The following is an 18283-nucleotide window of genomic DNA, read 5'->3' as shown; positions in this document are numbered from 1 at the left end:
GAAATGGCAGCCCACTCCAGTATTCTTGCCTGGAGAATTCCATGGACAGAGGAGGCTAGTCGGCTGTACAGTCCATGGGGTCACAAACAGTTGGACACGACTGAGTAACTCACACTTTCACTTACAGTTTTCTAGCCCTCGAGTTAAAGCCAGACTGCTGGACTACACTGTGTGACTTTTGGCAAATGGCTAGACCTTTCTGTGCTTGAGAATTCTCACCTGTAAAATGGGGATGATAATGACCATACTTTGAGAATGTAAAATCATACAGCAGCTTTGAAAAACAGCTGTTGGCAGTTCTTCAAAAAGTTAAACATAGAGTTATCATATGACCTAGCCACCCCATCCCGAAGTATGTACTCGAGAAATAAGAATATACATTCACACAAAAATGTGTTCACAGCAGAGTTTTCATGACAACCAAAAAGTGGTAACAACCCAAATGTCTATCAACTGATGAATGGATAAAGCCGTCTATCTATACAACTAAATAGTTCCCAGTCATAAGAAATGTAGTACTGATTCATGCTATAATGTAGATGAACCTTGAAAACATTAAGTGAAAAAAGCAAAACATACAAGGCCATATATCATGTGATTCAGTTTATGTGAAATGTCCAGAATGGGCAAATCCATGGAGACAGAAAGTAGGTTAGGTCGCCAGGGCGTGGGAGTAGGACAGTGACAGCTAATAGGTTAGGGGATTTCTGTTGGTTGGTTAGGTCATGGGTGGGTGGCAGGGGACTGAGAAGGATGGGCCTCTGACTCCAAGTGAGACAAGGACCCGCCAGGGCTCTGAGCGGAGGCTGACCCTCCCTGACCTGGGCTACAGTGACACTTGCTGTGTGGGGACTGAGTCCCCAGCCCTGCCCAGCCTCACAGACCTGTGCTTCCTCCCACAGGACCAGCTGGGGGCCTCCATGGGCGCCTGAAGGCAGGGCGCCAGGGCCGCGGGCACGAGCATGGTGAGACACCAGCCCCTGCAGTACTATGAGCCGCAGCTCTGCCTCTCCTGCCTCACGGGCATCTACGGCTGCCGCTGGAAGCGCTACCAGCGTTCTCATGATGACACCACTCCGGTGAGCTGTGCGGGGGGAGGGGCCAGAGGAGGGGCGGGGCGCCCGGGGCTGGGGGAGGGGCCCCAGCTCTGTGGCTCTGAAGTGTGGCCTTCTGGTTTCAGTTTCTCCTTCTGTGAGGTGGGCCTGTGGAAATTCCCAAATCTACCTGACTAGGTGGGCAAGGCAGTAGGCCATCCTGTCATGGGTGTAGCTAGTTGTTGATGCTCCCTTGGCGGTGTGGGTGCTGGGTTGCTCGTGGAGCCCTGGGCAGGGTGGGCTGCTCCAAGAGGGAGGGGTCCCCGCTAAGTGAGCAGAAGTTCCCAGCTTCCTGGCGGATCCCGACGGGCAGGCAAGCAGGCAGGTGGCCAGAGGGGAGGGTGGGGAGCTGGGCCAGGCCATCAGGAGCCTGGGAGCTGGCAGGGCCATGGCCTGGCACCGGGGCCCAGTCACCTGAGCCACACACGCCTGCCAGGGCTGGCAGCAGGTGCTCAGCCAGATACAGAAAGCCTCCTTCAGTGTCCGGCTCCCCAAGCCAGACCCTACACTGCATTTCCGTCTCTGGGACGCCGTCAGCCAGTGGATCTAGTTTCTTCTCTGAAGGAACCCAATTCCTTCAGGAGGGAACAGAGAGAGAGATAAATGGTGTTTATCTAAGAGCTTTGCTGCCTGAAAAACAACTTTCTCCTCCCTCCTGCTTGTCTGAACAAAGAGGCCAGCCTCCAAAATCAGCCAGTCCCAAAACAGGCTGTAGTGACCAGGGGCGGAGGTCAGAGGCCAAGCATCGCTGGGCTATTTGCATGTGGAGGTTTGAGAAGCTTGTCTGCCTGTCTGCCTTCCTTCCCTGCCTGTGACGGTAGGGACGAGGGGACAGAGTGCTAGACTGACCCAGGAACCTGGGCTCATCACCCTCAAATGGTGAGAAGCAGGTACCACCTTGTGGGCACCTGGCCTGATTCACTGCCATGTCCCCACTCAGGCACACAGGAGACAGTACGCGCAACTGAGGCAAGGGAGAGGAGGGCCCTGCCCAGGGCAGCCTGGCTGTCTTCTCTGCTTTGCTCCGAGCTCTGTTCTTCCTGAGACAGTGGACAGAAGACAGCAGGGGCTCCACATGTCAGGAAGGCAGGAGCTCAGAGTCCGCTGGCACCCAGGTGTGTCTGTCTGTCTGCCGGGTGCTAAGCTGAGCTTGGCCATGCAGCCACCCCTGTTGCTCCCAAGCCCGTGAGCTAGATGTCATTGCTACCACTTCCCACCTGGGGCAACAGCCAGGGACAATGTGACCAGGCCAAGGTTGCAGAGCTGGTGAGGGGCAGAGCTCAGATCTGGTCTGCATGGTGTGGGTCGAGCACTCTCGGTAGGGCTGGGGTGGGGTGGGAAGACAGCTGAGGCTGAGGAAGGGAGAAGGATGGCTGGCCTCCTAAGAAGGAAGCGCTTGGCCATCAGACACTGGAGGAAGCTGCTCTCCTGGGGCACCTCACACCTCTTGGTGGGCCCAGGGCCAGCCAGTCACAGGCTGTGTGGAGTCAGGAAATGATGGGTCTTGGCTGGGGCCAGCACAGGGCCCAGACTGGGGGAAGTGGTGGGTGAGGCCAGTTTTGAGCTGACTGGGGGCCCAAACGGTGTAGGTTCCCTAGATGCCAAGGCCTGGGTGCCAGGTATGGGGCAATGGCAGGAGGCTGCAGGCCAGGAGCCAGCTTGGTGGCGAGAGGGGAGAGGGTTTGCAGCAGCTCCAGGTAGCAGGGCCTCTGCAAAAAGGGCTGGGTTCACCTCAGGCAACCAGAGCCTCCCCATCCACCCGACCCCTCCCCAGTCAGCTCCTGCTTCCCCGCCCACTTCCTGGGTTCCCACCTCAGCCCACTCTCTTCTCTCTTCTCCCCAGCCCCTCCCCAGGACTGTGATGGGTTCCTGGCCTGATGCAGTTGAAGGACCAGTGTCTCAGAGTCAGGCTGGTGCAGAGAAGCTGTAACCTAAGTGTTGTTGAACAGCTGGAGGCCCAGAGTGAGCCCTGGGAGTGCAGGCTAGGGGGTGAAGGAGAACCCCTGGGGTCTAGAGGGTGGAGGAGAGGCCTCGGCCAGGGGAAGGGGGTCCAGCTTCGGGCCTCATCTCCACCTTCCCCTCCTCCTTTGGGCACCCCTTACCACCCCCACCCCTGTTTCCCCCTCAGGACCTCTTGGGGGAGCCTCTTGTGTCTCCAAGTCAGGGAAACCTAGGGTCAGGTTCCTTGGTGGAGCTGGACCTCTCGGGCCTCATCTGTGAGACGAGGTGACAGACACGTGGTGAGTCACAGAAGCCTTCGTCCTCAGGCTGGGAATGAAGTGTGAGAGTAACAGTTAATGTTTGTCGAGCACGTGTTGTGTGCAGGGAGCGGATGACTTCTTACAGGCACAGCCCTGTTGATTGTGGGGCATGGCAAACACCCCGTGGGGCATGTTTAATTGTTGTGCCCTGATTATGGATGGAGAAATCAAGGCTTGAAGCCCTGTCCCACCTGGAGTCCATGATAGATTTGCAGCAAGAGTCTCAAGAAGTTGGAGGCTGCCAGGAAGACAGGCATGTTTTGAGTCTGGGTGTGTTTAAAGGAGAGCTTGCAAGGATATTATAGCCAAACGCTCCGGGAAACAAACTCACTCAGAAGGACATCGTGGATAGTGGAGTGCAGTTTATTACACCGGCGGGTCCGAGGCAGAGTTTCCTCTTTAGCCAGGGACCCCAACCAACTTTTGTTGAAAACCTTATATACCTTTAAGTGTACTGCTCAAGCCCACATCCCCAAATTCCTTAAACCTAGCTTGGAAAGTGTTAAAGGGAGATGCAATCAGGTTACAGCCATGATTCATAATCAGAAGGGTCAGCTGATTATACATTGTAGCCTACACCAATGGGTGCCAAAAATGGGTGCCACAAGGGTGATTGCCTACATAGGGGATTATTACATTCTTTTTGGCAACAGGAAATCTCGGTATGGAATCTGGTGTTTAACAGTCTGGGGGGCCAGTTCGGCCATGGGCATGTTATCACCATGGCTCCCAGGCACATGGTCCAATGCTCATTGAAAGTGCAAGGTGGAGTTTCCTTCTTTTTCAAGATGGAGTCAGCTCGGCCTGTTCCTTTCCTCCCTCAAGGAGAAAAAGGGAATGGAGAGGACTTGGGAGGTTGCCTGGAGGGAGAAAGATCACAGGACCAGGAGCATTTGGGACAAGTTGAAAAGTGGCTTGAATGCCAGAGTGGGCACCTTCAGTGCTTCCCTGGTTAAGAGCTGACCCTGCAATATTGGGATAGATCCTGGAGATGGAGGAGCGGGGCTGGGAGCCTGGGAAGGCTGCCCCTCCTCTCCATCCAGGCTGTTCTTCCTTCCTGCCCCTCTTCCACATTCCCACCTCCTCCAACCCTCCCCCCAGGACACACACTTGACAAATAAGCAAACAGGAAACTGAGGACCAGAGAGGTGAAATGACATCTTCTCCCTCCTGCCAACACCGAGGGAGTGGAGGAGCCTGGCAGCAGGGGGCCAGCTCACTCGACAGCTAGGAAGGGGAAGCAGAAGCTTTTTATAACTGGGGTAATTAATTGGTTGTTGTCTGTGACTCATTACTCTAATATTGCCAATTAAGGACGGGATAGGACAGAAGACGGTTCTCAAGCCATCCCCACAGGGCCCCCTGAAGACTCTGCATCCTCGGGAGGCAGCACAGTGTCAAGACCAGATTCACTGTCGCAAGAGGGATATAGGTCAGAGGCCTGGAGGAACTTCTGTCTGAGACATTGAAGGAGATAGACAGTGACAGTCGACATTCTTGCACTTCTACATTTGCCTTTTCAAGGGTGTTCCAAGCTTTTCTGACGTCCTCCATTGTACGGATGGGGCTCCAGGAAGAGGAAGTGATTTATTCAAGCCCAGGAGTTGAGGGCACGGCTTGCACTGCCCCTGCTTGCTGCCCCAGTCCTGTGCCTTCTCCCCTGTTCACTCCAGTCTTGTCTGGGATGCATTGGTCAATCAACGAACCTGTCCTGACACCTGCCCTGAGTATATCAAACCTGGTGCCTCCCCTCCCCCGAAGGGCTCCCGGGTGGGTGGGGAGCAGACCACAAGTGACGTCCAGACCACCCAGGGTGATCACTGCCAAGGCCCAGGGACATCCTGGGCAGGAAAGCTTGTCTGAGCTGGTGTCAGAAAGAGTCAGCTGTCATGTCGTGCCAGCGTGGGGAAGGCAGGGCAGCTGCGTGTTACTGCAGCTGAGTGTCTTGTGTTTGGGAACTGAAAGCAATTTGGCATAGTGCAGCTCTCGATGTGAGGAGGGGAGGCACGTGGCCAAGGGGACCTGAGCCTGCACTCCATCCTGGAAGGTGGGGGCCCAGTCGGACTCAGACTGTGCAAGGACCACTCTGGTTCCATCATGGAGAAAGTGCTGAGGGACCTTGAGTGGAGGGGGTCCACAAAGCAGCAGCTAAGGGAGGGATTCTAGAGACACCTACAGTATCATCAGCTGACTGGCTGCAAAAAAGAGTTTTGATGATGCCTCCCGTCATCCCATGATTTCTACCTGGCTGGATGAGGTCGTTCCTGGGGTCAGGAGTCCATGCTATGCCCAGGGGTGCATGAGAGGGGTCGTGGTCTTAGTGGAGTCCAGGAATAGTATAGTGGAGGAAGAACACAGACAAAATAAATCCCCTTCCCTGGGCCTGCCACTGCCTACCTCTTCCGATGGGAGCCCCTCCCACCGTGGCAGGAAGACACCTTCTGTGGGGAAATCCATCGGCCCCCTCTCACCTGCACACCCAGGTAGCCTACCTCACCCCCTCCAGTATTGCCGTCTGCTCCACTGTCCCCCTTTGCCTGGAATGCCTTCTCCCTGGTCTCTGTCCCTCAAAGCTCATTGCAAATGTCTCTTCCTCTAAGAAGTCTCCACTTCAAACAAAGGAGTCAGGCCTCGTTCCCCTACCCCACTCCCCTTCCCCTGGACTCCCGCAGCAGCACCCAGGGCCCTGGGCCGCCCAGGTGAGTGGTGACTATTTCTCAGAGGAGGGCCTTGGGCACGGAGGGGGAGGATGACCGAGCAGGTGAGTTGAAGAGCAAGTGAGGAAACCAGTTAGGGTGGGCAAGCTAGATCCCCGATGAGTCCCGAGTGAGCACCCCAAGGAGCACTTGGGTGGTCTGGAGAGTGCAGGTATACAATGCATTCCAGTGCCCCTGGCTGTGGCTGGCAGGGACCAGTGCTAACCCAGCCAAGGGACCTCCCAGGCCACCCTTGGGGCTGGGGTCAGGCTCTGCCAGTAGGTAGGAGGAGGGGGTGAGTTTCCCAGCTCCATGCCTTCCTGTCCTATTACACCCTGTGGGCTTCTGACAGGCATACAGGGCAAGGAAGAATGGCTCTCACTCAGGAATCGAGGTGGGCTCCCTGGAGGAAGCAGCCTTGGGAATGGGCTCGGGGTGTGATTAGAGTCAGCCAGATGCACCTGGCTAAGGGGCTGCAGCCTGAACTCTACCCTGCGTTCTCCAGCGACAGAGTGAGTGACCTGAGTCAAAGGCAGACCCCTTCTGGGCCTCAGCTTGCTTGTGAATTAGGTGGAGGTACAAACCCATGCCCCACGGGTCCAGTTAGATAACAGATACCTGAACAGGACAGACCACTGTTCCAATAGGGGAAAACGTGTCCTCCCTACAAACTTTTAAAGGGATGGCTGTTCCCTTCTCCAGTGCTTTGGGGGAAAGGGACTCAGCAGGTCAGAAAGGAGCCCTCTGAGCTTCAGCTCTCCCAGGCCTAAACTGGAGATGATAAGACCCATTTAATCCTGTAAACCTTCCAGGGTTGCCATGAGGATAAGAAAATGGGCGATGATATTATTGCATCCATGAGAGAGAGAGAGGAGAGGCTGGCAGAGACTGTTGCAGTGCAGGGAACTGAGGATTTATCGCTGTAATTAAAGCCAGGCTGTCTCTGGCCTTCGGGAACCACCCCACCCCCCACCTCACACACCGGGCCCCCTCCCTAAACCACACTGAAGGGGTGCCTGGCGTAGTCATGCCGCACTCCAGGGGAGACAATTAAGCTCTTGTTCATGACCTCCGTGACCACCTTGAGTCCCTAGGGAGCATGGATGGGGTGGGAGGTGATGGGCATCCGCAAGAGGCTGTGGCCACGCACCACCCTGTGGCCTCGGCAGCGCCCTCTGCCGGGCGTAGGGATAATCCCTCCGAAGGGCCCCCAGCTCTTGCTCTCCGGTCTCCTCACTGGCGGATGCAACCCCCGGGATGGTCTGGAGGGAGTGGGTGCTCCAGGCTGAGCCGGGTTTCATTCTCCTGCCTAATGAGCCATTCTGAGTGCTCCCAGGCAGAAGTGAGGGCAGAGGCCTAATTGCCCAGCTCTCTGTAGCCAGAAAGATAAATCCAGCCTCTTACACTGTCAGGAGCTGGCTGGGGGTGAGGATTTTAATCCCTTTCCCTTCTTCGCCCTAATGCTGCCGTCCAGCTCAACCCTCCCCAGGCTGCCCCCTCCCCCAAATCTCCTGGGTCAGAGCCAGAATAATCCTGCTAGGGCTGCCCAGCTCTCTCTTCTGGGAGCTCCCCACACCTTTCCCAGCTGACATTCACCCATCTCCCCATTAGGAACTTGATGAGGATGAAATGGGCTGATGGTGGGAGGAGCTGGTGTGCCCCAGGTGTAGCCTGCAGGTGGACGGACTCCGCGGAGAGGAACCCCTCAGTCGCTGTCCAGCCTCTGCACAGGGCTGCGTATTGCTAAGTACACAGCTGGACTCTGTCTGGAAGCGGAGGCGGGACCACAGGAGTGGCACCCGGAGCAGAGCTCAGCCACGCGGAAGGAGCCGTGCCAGGCGGAACCAGCACACGGGGAACACAGACTAGAAAACCTAGAAACAGCCCACACACATCTGAGCGCGTGCTGTGTGGTAGACGATCGTGGAAATTATTGCAGATATGACAAACCGAACAGGCACAGCTGAAGTATCCATTTGGTGAAAGTAAAATTAGATCCCTGCCTCTTACCTAAAATGAAAAGAAATTCCAGATGGATTAAAATGTGTTTTTTTCTTTTTTTAAGCTCTTTTTTTTTCTATTTAGGAAGAACATATTGAGAAAATTCAAACAACTCAGGAAGATAGAAAGTAAAAGAAATTCTCATCTTCATGCTTTAGAGGAAAGGCTTTCAAACCTCTCTCCATACACGTATACACACATACGGAGCTATAGATGGATAGGTGAACTACAGATTTAAATGTCAACAATGAGAAATCATCAGTGTAAAATATGTAAATATATAATCACGAGCCACGTTCCCTAACACGATACCAAAGACAAAAGCCTATAAAGGAAAAGAGGGATAGATTTGACTGCATAAAAATTTAATTTTTTATATAAAAAGCATGAAAACCAAAATTGAAGTCAACTGATAAAATAAGAAAAAATAGATAATCTATACTAAAGTTAATACTCTTACATAGAGGAAACTTTTTGAAATTTAATTTTGATTTTTAGTGATTTTCTTTCATTTTTTTTTTTTTTTGGCTGCACCAATATTTCTTTATTCATTTAGTTCCAGCACATGGTATCTTTAGTTGCAGCATGTGACCTCTTAGCTGTGGCATCTGGGATCTAGTTCCCCAACCCTGGGATCTAACCTGGGCACCCTGCAATAGGAACTCGGAGTCTTAGCCACAGGACCATCAGGGAAGTCCTGACAAAGCTTTTATAAACCTTCCAGAAGCCAGTTATCCCAAACAAAAGCCACCAGGTTCTGTGCCTTTGCACCTTCCACACCCTCCCTTACCTTGTCATTCCAAAAAGCCTGTTCCTTTCAGCTTTGCTACAAGCATCTCTTCCTCCAGGAAGCCCTCCAGACCATCCCTGCCCCCATAACTGGCAGTGTGCTCTGGAGCAGCCCATGCTTGCCCCATTCACCATACTGGCTTCTAGGACTCCAGTTGCCTCCTGGCTGGTCAGTCTTCTGTGCAGGCTGCTCAGTGTGGAGTCCAGGCTTTATCTCCCAGTGTCCAGGGCTCAGTATGTGTGTAGAATGATTGGAAGAGAGTAGTGGCTTGGATGTGGAGGGAGATGCTGGAATTTAGTTTGGTGTGGAGTATAAGGTAGGAGTCTAATTATATACACACACACACACACAAAAGGATGTCCAGATGTCCCAATATCATCTGTTGAATTCTCCAACCTTTCTGTGTACTGATTTACTTGGCATTCATCCTGTGTCCATCCTTCCAGACCATTCCCTGTCTTTGGGTCTCAGTTTCTCCTGTTCTTAATTGGACCTTTAGTGGATGAGGCAGGATGATCTCTGAAATCTTTTCGAATGCTGAAATCCCAAGGCTCCTCCTCTGGCACTGCCTTTGATTTTCCTCCTTGGTCAGACAAGGATAATTACAGGGCCTGCTGCTTGTTGCTTTGGGATAGTTGAAGAAGCTGGAGGCACCCAGACCTGGTTGTGAATTCTGGCTCACGTTTGCCCCTTGTGACCTTGGGCAGCCCACTTTCCCTCCCCGAGGCCTGGTTTCCTCTGACTATTCCTGCTGCTTTGCAGAGCTGTGGAGAGGATGAGATGCGATGGAGCAGGTAGAGGGCTGCTAGGAGTGCCCCACCCCCAGCTTTATGAAGTGCTCTTCCAAGGCTCTGTCTTCCGGGGCGGCCGCATGGTGCTGTGAGCCCGGATGGGGCAGCTGCTGTGTCAGGTCAGGGTCTTCTTCCTTCATCTTTGCCGGCTCCTAGAACTGCAACCTGCAGAACTGAGCCTGACCTCTGCATCCCCCTGACCATGGCACCTGCCCTGGGCTGGGAAGGGGTGATCTGCTTGGCTGTAAGCAGCTGGGGAAATTTGATGTAGAGCAGGGGGCGGGGAACACTTGATCACTGTCTTCACATAATTAAAGGGCTGTCAGACACGAAATGATAATTATAGGAACGATCGTGGATTTGGCGACTTAAGCTTACATCTGTAGTCACACTCAGGCCTGGCAGCCCTCCCATGAGGTAGAGGTGATGTCATCTTCAGGAATAGAGGAGGAAGCTGGGGATTGAATGAGGTTCTGAACCATTGGCCCATGGCCACACAGCTAGCAGTAGGAGGGCGGGGAATGAAAACCCAGCTCTTGATTATATTGCCCCGTGCCCTGGTCATTTGACCCCAGTGTTCCTGCCCTTTGGCTGGATTTGTTCTGGGTGGTATCAGAGAACTGGCGGCAGGATTGCAGCTGAGGAGCAGACTTTGGGAGGGATGGAAGCAAGAAAAGCAACTCCTGACACCCTGCCATTGCCAAGCACTTCTGTCCAACACTGCCGTCCCCATTTTACAGAACAGGAAGTCGGTGCTCGGGGAGGATAAAGCAGTGTCTTCTCCAAGGCCACCATTTAGTAGGCAGCCTGTCTGGGATTCTCACCCAATGTTACAGGACTTTGCCCTGCCCCTGTCCGGCCACTGTCTCAGAAGGGAGAACCCTCAGCCCAGAGGAGGGCCAAGCAGCATGCAGACAGGAGTACCCATCCCTGGAGCTGTGGGAGCCAAAGCAGGGGCGCTCCTGTCCTGGGGGCCACAGAGACAGTCTCTGTCCCGAGGGACACGCAGGGAATAGGAGTCCTGCCAGACAGCTCTGCCTCTGAGTGTGAGTCTGAAGTCCATGGTGGTACCAAGGGCAGGGAGGCGGCTCCCACTCAGGTGCCATCCTGATGCAGATTTCAGGCTCCAGGTTCTATTTGGAGGTGCCCCAGATGCTAGGGGACCCTAGGGGTGCACCCACAGCAGTATCTGTGTGTAGAGTTCTAGCCCAGGGCATAGTCTGGGGCGGGCAGCACCCGGCAGCAGCATGGCCTGTGCTCACACGTCCTGCATGGGCTGGGATCTGTGGCTGCAGTGCTGTGTGACCCTGTAAGCCCGGCTGCTAATAAGCTGTTTCCGCACTCACGGTCTCCTCTGAATGCAGAAGGCTGCAGGCGGGACAGAGATAAGAGGGATGAGGAGAAGACGTGACAACCAGCAGGAAAAATTGGTGCGCTGCTGCCAGGTGTGGGACAGAGGAGGGTGGGGGCAAGAGTGGAAGAGACAGGATGGGGCCGGGGCCTCTGGGACGTTCCCCCACAGCCACCCCTGTGCAGGGAGGGAGCCGCCTGCCCGTCCACAGCCAGAGCTCACCCATCCCCTTCCCCGGCTGCTCTCAGCTGCTTCCCTGTGCCTCTGTAGCCGGTCAGGAATTACCTGACCTTTGTCCTGCTCTCAGGCAGCTGCTAGACTCAGAAGGGAAGGGGCTGGGGTGTCACAATGGGAGTTCCTTCCCTTGGATTCCAGGGGCCCCCAGGCTTCGCCTGAGGATAAACCCAGGGTTGGATGACGTCCTTGTCACTGGTGGCCCTGAGGCCTCCCTGCATCCCCACCACGTCCACACCGTCTTCTCCTCACAGCGTGTCTGAGCACCACAGTCCTCCGAGGGCTGTGGGCCAGGGTGCACAGATACTTCAGCCATCCCTGCGCGGAAGGAGTCTGCCGCCCAGTGAACTAACTGCCCCTTATTATGCACCTACTGTGTACCACTTGATGTACATCACTTCATTTAACATCAACCCTCCAGAGTACGGGTGTTACTGCCTCTTTACAGGGGAGGAAAACAAGGCTCAGTGGTAACTTACCCAAGTGGCAGAGCCAGGTCTGTCTCCCTCTTGAGCCTGGCTTCTTTCCAGGTCAAGTTGGTGGGTACCAAGAGTCTGTGCAGAAGCAGTGAAGAAAGGGAGGTCCTGGGACTTCTCGGGTGGTCCAGTGTTTAAGACCGCACTGCTAATACAGGGGTCATAGGTTTGATCCCTGGTCAGGGAACTAAGGTCCCACGTGCCATGCAGTGGGGCCAAAAAGAAAAAGGAAAAAGAAAGGGAGGTCTTGGGGGCTGCAGCGATGGGAGGAGTTCCTGAAGGAGAGGAAGGCTTGGCCTAGGGGATGGGCCCCAGTGAGAGAGGAGAAAGGAATCTCAGGGAGTTGAGCTGGGTTTGGGATTGTCACATTTGTGTCCCAGAGGGCAAAGGTGGGTTTCCGGGAGAGCTATGCAGGTTCCCAAGGGAGCTGCAGAGGGTTGCCTCCTACCTCTGCTCCTCCTCTACTTGGTCACCTTGAATACGTTGCTCAACCTCTGACTCACTACCACTTACCCACTTTGAGCCTCTGTGCAAATAAGCAAAGAGTGGCCCTTCCGCAGGGCTTTTGACCATTACCTGCTGGAAAACTTGTCATGACAAACATGCACGTCAGTGGTGCGACCATGATGTGAATGGCACCTCTCAATGCGGGGGCTCTACAACTTGCTCAGCCTGTATATGTGGCTGCCCTTCTCCGAGACTTGGGATCTTTGTTTGCTCTGAGATGGGGATACATACCCGGGCATTGTGCAGACAGTGGGAGGTGATGGAGGGCCAGTGGCTGAACCGCCTGGAGCAGAGCCAGGCTGGCTGGTGAGGGGCGGGGCTGGCTCAGGCCCCTCCCCTATAAGCTGCCCAGACAAGGACCAGTCGTGCCACTGGAGCCTCTTTCTCAGTGGAACTTCTCCCTAGGCCACTTCCTCCCCGAGCTCCTGGCTTTCCCTCCCTTTCTTCCAGGCCCTGCCATTCGGTTTTTTCCTCTGGTTGTTCTGAGTGACCTGCTGTGGACAGAGCCTCTTCACCCCCATCTACAGGCTCCCTGTGGCCATAGGACCTCTGGCTTTCAGCTCCCAGTATTGTCAACCTTGGGTGGCCCCCAACCCCAGCTCATGCCTTGTTCCAATAATGACGTTCCTAGTCCTTCGTGTGGGTTTCCAGGGGTAGGGAGGGGATGCCCCTCATTCTTGCCCTATCCTTCCTGCCCCATTGTCGGGATCCAGCCCAGTGAGAACAGTGACCCTTGGTACTCAGGACTCCTGTCCACTGTGGGCCCTCCTGACACCCACAGTCTTCCTGATCACCTGTCAGAATTGTCACTGGGTCCTGCGTCACGTGTCACCAAGGACATCCCCTCCCAGCACGTGTGGCCGGTTCTCTCCCTGTCACTGTCCCTGATACTATTCCCCTGATTCCCACCACCTACTGACCTCCATGCTGCTGACCTGGGACAGGACTCATCATTGGCTGAGGCTCCCCCCTCACCTGGGCCCTTCTCAGAACCTTGTCCTCTGGCCAGAGGCCTCATACCTACTGAGGGAGAGTGATCTCTGTGGATAGAGGGCCGCTCACTACTGCTGGCTCGGCGTTCACAGAATACCAAGGGCTCCTCTTTGGAGGGGGTAGTAAGTTGGTAAACCCAGAGTGAAATGTCTCCTGGGTGGGCACACTCATGCCAGCGTCAGAGAAAGAGTCTTTTCTCGTCTACCATCTCACTATCAAATCTATCTTAAGTTGCCACTCACCCTGGGAATATGAAGACCACCCAGACCTCGAGGTGGTTACAGTATAGCGGGGGTGGGGGGGAGTTCCTGACACACAGTGGGACAGTTCTAGAACTGCAGGGGTCGTGTCATAACTGACAGGGGTGCCCCAGTTATGGAAGCTCTGCGGAGATGGAATCCCTGCTGGGATGGGGAAGGCCTCGAGGAGGAGGAAGAGGGCTGTCTGGTGGACCTGAGAAGCCTTGCTTTCTAGACAGAGACATCGAGAGGTTAAACTGGGCTTAGAACTGTAGCTCCAAGCTGGCTGTGCGGTGCCGGAAGGATCAGAGGTGCCAGCAAAGCTGCAGGGGGCCCGGGCAGTGGCTGGATGAGAGACGCTGAGCTCCTCCAAGCCCTCCAGCCTCTCAAGGTGGGGGGTGGTCTTGGGTCCCTCCTGCACTGACTTCCCCTCCGAGCTGTTGTTTGTGCTCATGATCTCAGCAGTTTCCCAGAGAGCAGGATGTTCCAAGCTTGTTGTGCCTCTGAGATAAGGGGACGGATGGAAGCAGGGGTACACCCGAGGGCCCAGCCGGAAGTGCCTGCAGACCTCTGGGGGAAGCAGCAGAGGCGGCGTCAGCAGGACCCCCTCCATCCACCCAACACGCACACTGACCCCATCCCACCCCCGGGCCCCATGAGATAGAGGGGCTGACCCCAGGTGGGGGTGGTAGAACATTCCTTCAAATCTAGAGGCTGGGGCACTGCTCTTTAACCCTTCTCTAACTTGCTGTGTGACTCGAGCAAGTTGCTTCACCCCTCTGGGCCTTGGTGTAGCAGGGGCGGAGGTGAGGAATGTGACCCCTCGGACCCGGGATCACCCTCCCAGTGTGAAGGCTCAGGCAGATGTGGCCTTTGGTCCTGGAGACAGTGCACACAGCAAGGGCCTCAGGCTGCAGCACTAAGGGCCCAGCTCTGGGGTGGACCCCCGACCCTGCCCTGGTTCCCCATCATTTGTGACTCTGGGTGTGATGATGTTGGTCAGGTCACTTCCCTCTCTGAGCCTCAAGTCCCCACCCGTGTGAAGAGGGGCGGGGAGCACTGGCTAACATACCCCAACTCTGTCCCCAACTGCTCGTCTGAACCTGGGCCTCATTTTCCACACTTGTCGGTGGGCGAGTTCCTACTGGAGCTGAGGGAACTTCCCCTCCTCATGCCTTCCACTGTTTGACAAAGGCAGGCCGTGGGGGAGCGAGGGCAGTGGGTAAAGCAGGATAGGTGCCCTTGTGCACCCGCCTGGCGGTGGGGCTGCCACGGGGGGAGGGGTGGGAACGTTCTGGGCGATGCTGGCCTGAGGGCCAGCCTTGCCCCCACTGACCCCTGCCCTTGCTCCGCCCCTCCAGTGGGAGCGCCTCTGGTTCCTGCTCCTGACCTTCACCTTCGGCCTCACGCTCACCTGGCTGTACTTCTGGTGGGAAGTCCACAATGACTATGATGAATTCAACTGGTGAGTGGGGACCAGGGGGCGGGGCCTGGGGCCTGGGCATCTGGTGGCTGAGACTGGGGTCGGGGGTGAGGGACAGGTTTGAACCTCTCTCCCAGGCTTGTCCTCAGGGCCCGGCCACCACTGGCCACCAGCTCACTGTGTAACTTTTGAGGGCGTAATCCTCTAGAGAGAACAGACGCTTAGGGGAGCTGAGACCAGCTGGGGAGAACAGGGAGCTCCTTCCTGCTGCTGCTATCATGGAAATAGGGATGTAAGACAGGACAGGGGCTCGGCTGGGAGCTGGGACCTCTGGACCCCTTGTGGACAAGGACTCCAAGGCTCAAAGAAACCAAGGCCTCAGCAGAGGAGGTGGTCCCCGACCCCAGGCCTCCTGCCTCCCTGAGCAGGGCCGTGGGCCGGGCTGGCAGATGTTGTGGTTCTGGGAAAGCTCAGGGTCCCTTGTGGGCAGCAGCCTCAGGTCCAAGAACATGTCTGGGGCTGGGTGCACAAGGGCACCTATCCTGCTTCATCCCCTGCCCTTGCTCCCCCACGGCCTGCCTTTGTCAAACAGTGGATGGCATGGAGGAGGGGAAGGTCACCAGCTCCAGTAGGAACTTGCCCACTGACAGGTGTGGAAACTGAGGCCCAAGTTCAGATGAGCAGTTGGGGGCGGAGTTGGGGCTTGGCAGCTGGTGCTCCCTGCCCCTCCGGTGCTGCCTTTTCCTCTTGGTTAGAAATCCAGCTCAGTGTGGCCATGGGCACAGGAGTGTGAGTCCTCTCTCAGGCTTGGTGTCCTCTTCTGTAAAATGGGATAGCAGAGCTCCAGCAGATAGCAGGTCTTTCTGAGGACAAAATGAGATGATGGATGTGAGAGGGCTCCAGGCTCCCCTAAACCCAAGGTCGCTTCCTGGGAGGCTGAATCTCCAGCTGGAAGGTGGTCATGATGTTAGAATTTACGATTTCTGGACTCTGGGCTTCTGATGGGCTGTGGTTCAAGGATTTTGTAGTAATCCTAAGACTCAGTTCATGGAGTCTGGCATCCACTCCCCTCTGCATGGCACCAGGCTGTGCTTCTGTGATTAATGATCTCAATAAAGGACAGGCTGCTGCCCTGCAACAGCCCGGCGAGATCAGCCGGGGCCCCAGCCGAGTCCCAGAGGTGGCCTCTGGCCTTTATTAAATGCCATAAATAAATTATTCATCCTCTCAGGTCCAAAGCACAGGCACTGCTATGGGTAAGTGGGAGCATTCCCTGATGGGCCTTCCCTGAGGTCCTTGGATGGCTCTGCTGAGCTGCAGGGCTGCTGCCCCAGTGCTGGTCCACCCTGTCACATGCAGAAGGAGCAGCTAAGCCCGGAGAGGGACAGGACTCCCCTGTGGCCATACAACCAGCTAGTGCCAAGCGCACATATTAGGACAGTCCGGGAGACTGGGGCTCAGTGGGTTAAGTAGCCTCTCTCTAGTCACACAGCAGGATGCAGTCAGACCTGGGACAGGGACTTAAACTACCTGATTGTATCACGTGGTCCACGGGGCCACCCCGCTCTGCCCAGAGACTGGGCTCCCCGTCCCTGGGCAGCTCAAGCAGAGGATGGATGTTGGGGAGGCCGCAGAGGGAGGGCATGCCTGTGCTCGGGGAGGGTCTGGGGACCTGCAGCTCCCTTAGTCAGTCTCCTTGGTTTCCTGGAGTTGTGCTGGGATTCAGGAGCCCCTGGCCTGGTCCTCAGAGTACAGAGAGCCTCCAGGGATAGCTCACGCGGTAAGAAGAGGCGACCAAGACCTGGATGGTCAGGGCTGAATGGGGAAAGCCAGGGAGGGACTGGCTGGGCTGTTACTGTCAACTGGGAATTGGCAGGGGGGCTCCCTCCAATTCTCCCAGGAATGGGAGAGGCACGTGGAGCCAGAGGCTTTGCAGGAGTAGTTACCAGGGCCGGGGGCTGCCTTTTCTTGGGCCTCAGTTTCACCTTGAGTAAATCTTGCCCTCGAATTCCGAGGGTGAGGGCCAGGGGAGAGCAGGTACCCACCCCACGGTGTCTTCCTGCAGTCCTCCCAGCCCCAAGAGGGTAGCAGGCCTGAAGCTGCCTGGTGCCGGCTCATTTTCTCTGATGACCCTGTGCACGTTGCTTGCTGCTTTCTCTAAGCCTCAGTTTCCCCACTTGTACAGGGAGGATGTGGGTGGTTCAGTCTTTCTGGAGAGCAACTTATCAGGCTCCAACAGGAACCCTAAAAACAGCTCATTCCCTTTGGTCCTGTGATTCCATCTGTAGGAGTCTCTCCTAAGGAAATAATTAGTAATGCAGAAAGGTATGTGCCAAAGAGTTTTTGTGTTAATTTATAACAGTGAATAATTGGAAACTATTAATTGTCATTAGTAGGAAGTTGGCTTCATGCAGTACATTAGTGCAACAGAAAACCTCATGACTCTGAGAAAAATCACATTTCCTCAGGCTTTTACTGACGTCAGTAAATGCTTATGTTAATAAAAAGCAGAGAGTTGAGTACTTACCTTGTTCCTCACATAAACTTCATCCTCAGGAAACCCTAGGAAGGGCACTTTGTTATTCTATCCTGTAGATGAAGAAACTAAGGTGCAGGGAAGTCAGGTGTTACATGTCATCGATCCTAAGACCTCATCTTTTCAAATGTTGACGTTGAAATTGAGATGAATGTCACAATCAATAGCATCTTAGCATTAGGGAAGTCTGTCACCTCCCCAGCACCCTGCAAGCCAGGGGATTTGAATCTGCGAGTGCCTCCCTCCAAAGCCTGAACTCTAACCCCTGTGCTTTACACAGTGGGGTCTCGGCTTTGCTGTTTACAAAAATATATAAGCAGAGGGGGGCACCCACCAGAAAAAGGCAGCAGAGTTTTGGTGATGATTACTTCTGGGCAGTGGAATTAAGGGAAGTTGTTTTTTTGTTTATGCTTCTTGCCATGCCCAGGTGCCCCCCAAGAGCCCTCCACAGGCTGACCGATGACCAGGGAAGCAGTGACCTCCTCACTGAAGGGCCAGAGTCTAGTACCTGAGCAGGCCACCTGAGAGCTGAGAGCTGGCAGGCCCCAGGGAGCATCCAGGCTCCCTGATAGAGGTCTGACCCCTGCCCCTTCTCCTCCTGGCAGGTACCTCTACAACCGCATGGGCTACTGGAGTGACTGGTCCGTGCCCATCCTCATGACCACAGCAGCTGCCTTCACTTACATCGCTGGCCTCCAGGTACGTGGGGCTGTCTCAGAGGGAGGTGGCCCTGTTCCCAGGGGAAGGGAGGTCTGGCCTGTGCCGGGCTGACGGAGGGCCCCACCCTGGTTTGAGGAGGACGGCTGGCTTTTCTCCAGACCTCTGGGGCTTGGTTCCTTCAAGGTGGGAGGTCCTCTTGCTTTGCCCTCTTCTGGAATGTTTTCCCCTGAC

At 55.3% G+C, this 18283-nt stretch overlaps 1 protein-coding gene and 1 long non-coding RNA gene across 9 annotated transcripts in view; one reads left to right on the top strand and one right to left on the bottom strand.

The window, feature by feature from the left end:
- Positions 1–18283, top strand: part of GDPD5 (glycerophosphodiester phosphodiesterase domain containing 5) — an 89901-nt gene that overhangs the window by 46469 nt on the left and 25149 nt on the right. For 6 of the 8 annotated variants that reach the window (XM_061380887.1, XM_061380881.1, XM_061380882.1 and 3 more), the window contains 3 exons: positions 903–1079; positions 14795–14898; positions 17998–18091. In XM_061380887.1, coding sequence (XP_061236871.1) covers positions 963–1079; positions 14795–14898; positions 17998–18091 — 315 coding nt within the window. In that variant the 5' untranslated portion in view covers positions 903–962. Of the gene's footprint in view, positions 1–902; positions 1080–13739; positions 13825–14794; positions 14899–17997; positions 18092–18283 lie in introns of those variants that run through there. The other 2 variants (XM_061380888.1, XM_061380889.1) reach the window with 2 other exon arrangements.
- LOC133226861 (uncharacterized) lies at positions 8431–11777 on the bottom strand. The gene is made up of 3 exons (XR_009729642.1): positions 11698–11777; positions 11275–11376; positions 8431–11001 (listed from the first exon to the last, which is right to left on the bottom strand). It is a non-coding gene; the product is annotated as an uncharacterized LOC133226861 (long non-coding RNA).

This window comes from Bos javanicus, chromosome 15 (assembly GCF_032452875.1).
Source record: "Bos javanicus breed banteng chromosome 15, ARS-OSU_banteng_1.0, whole genome shotgun sequence".
Lineage (NCBI taxonomy): Eukaryota > Metazoa > Chordata > Mammalia > Artiodactyla > Bovidae > Bos > Bos javanicus.
This window is presented reverse-complemented; position numbering and strand designations above follow the sequence as displayed.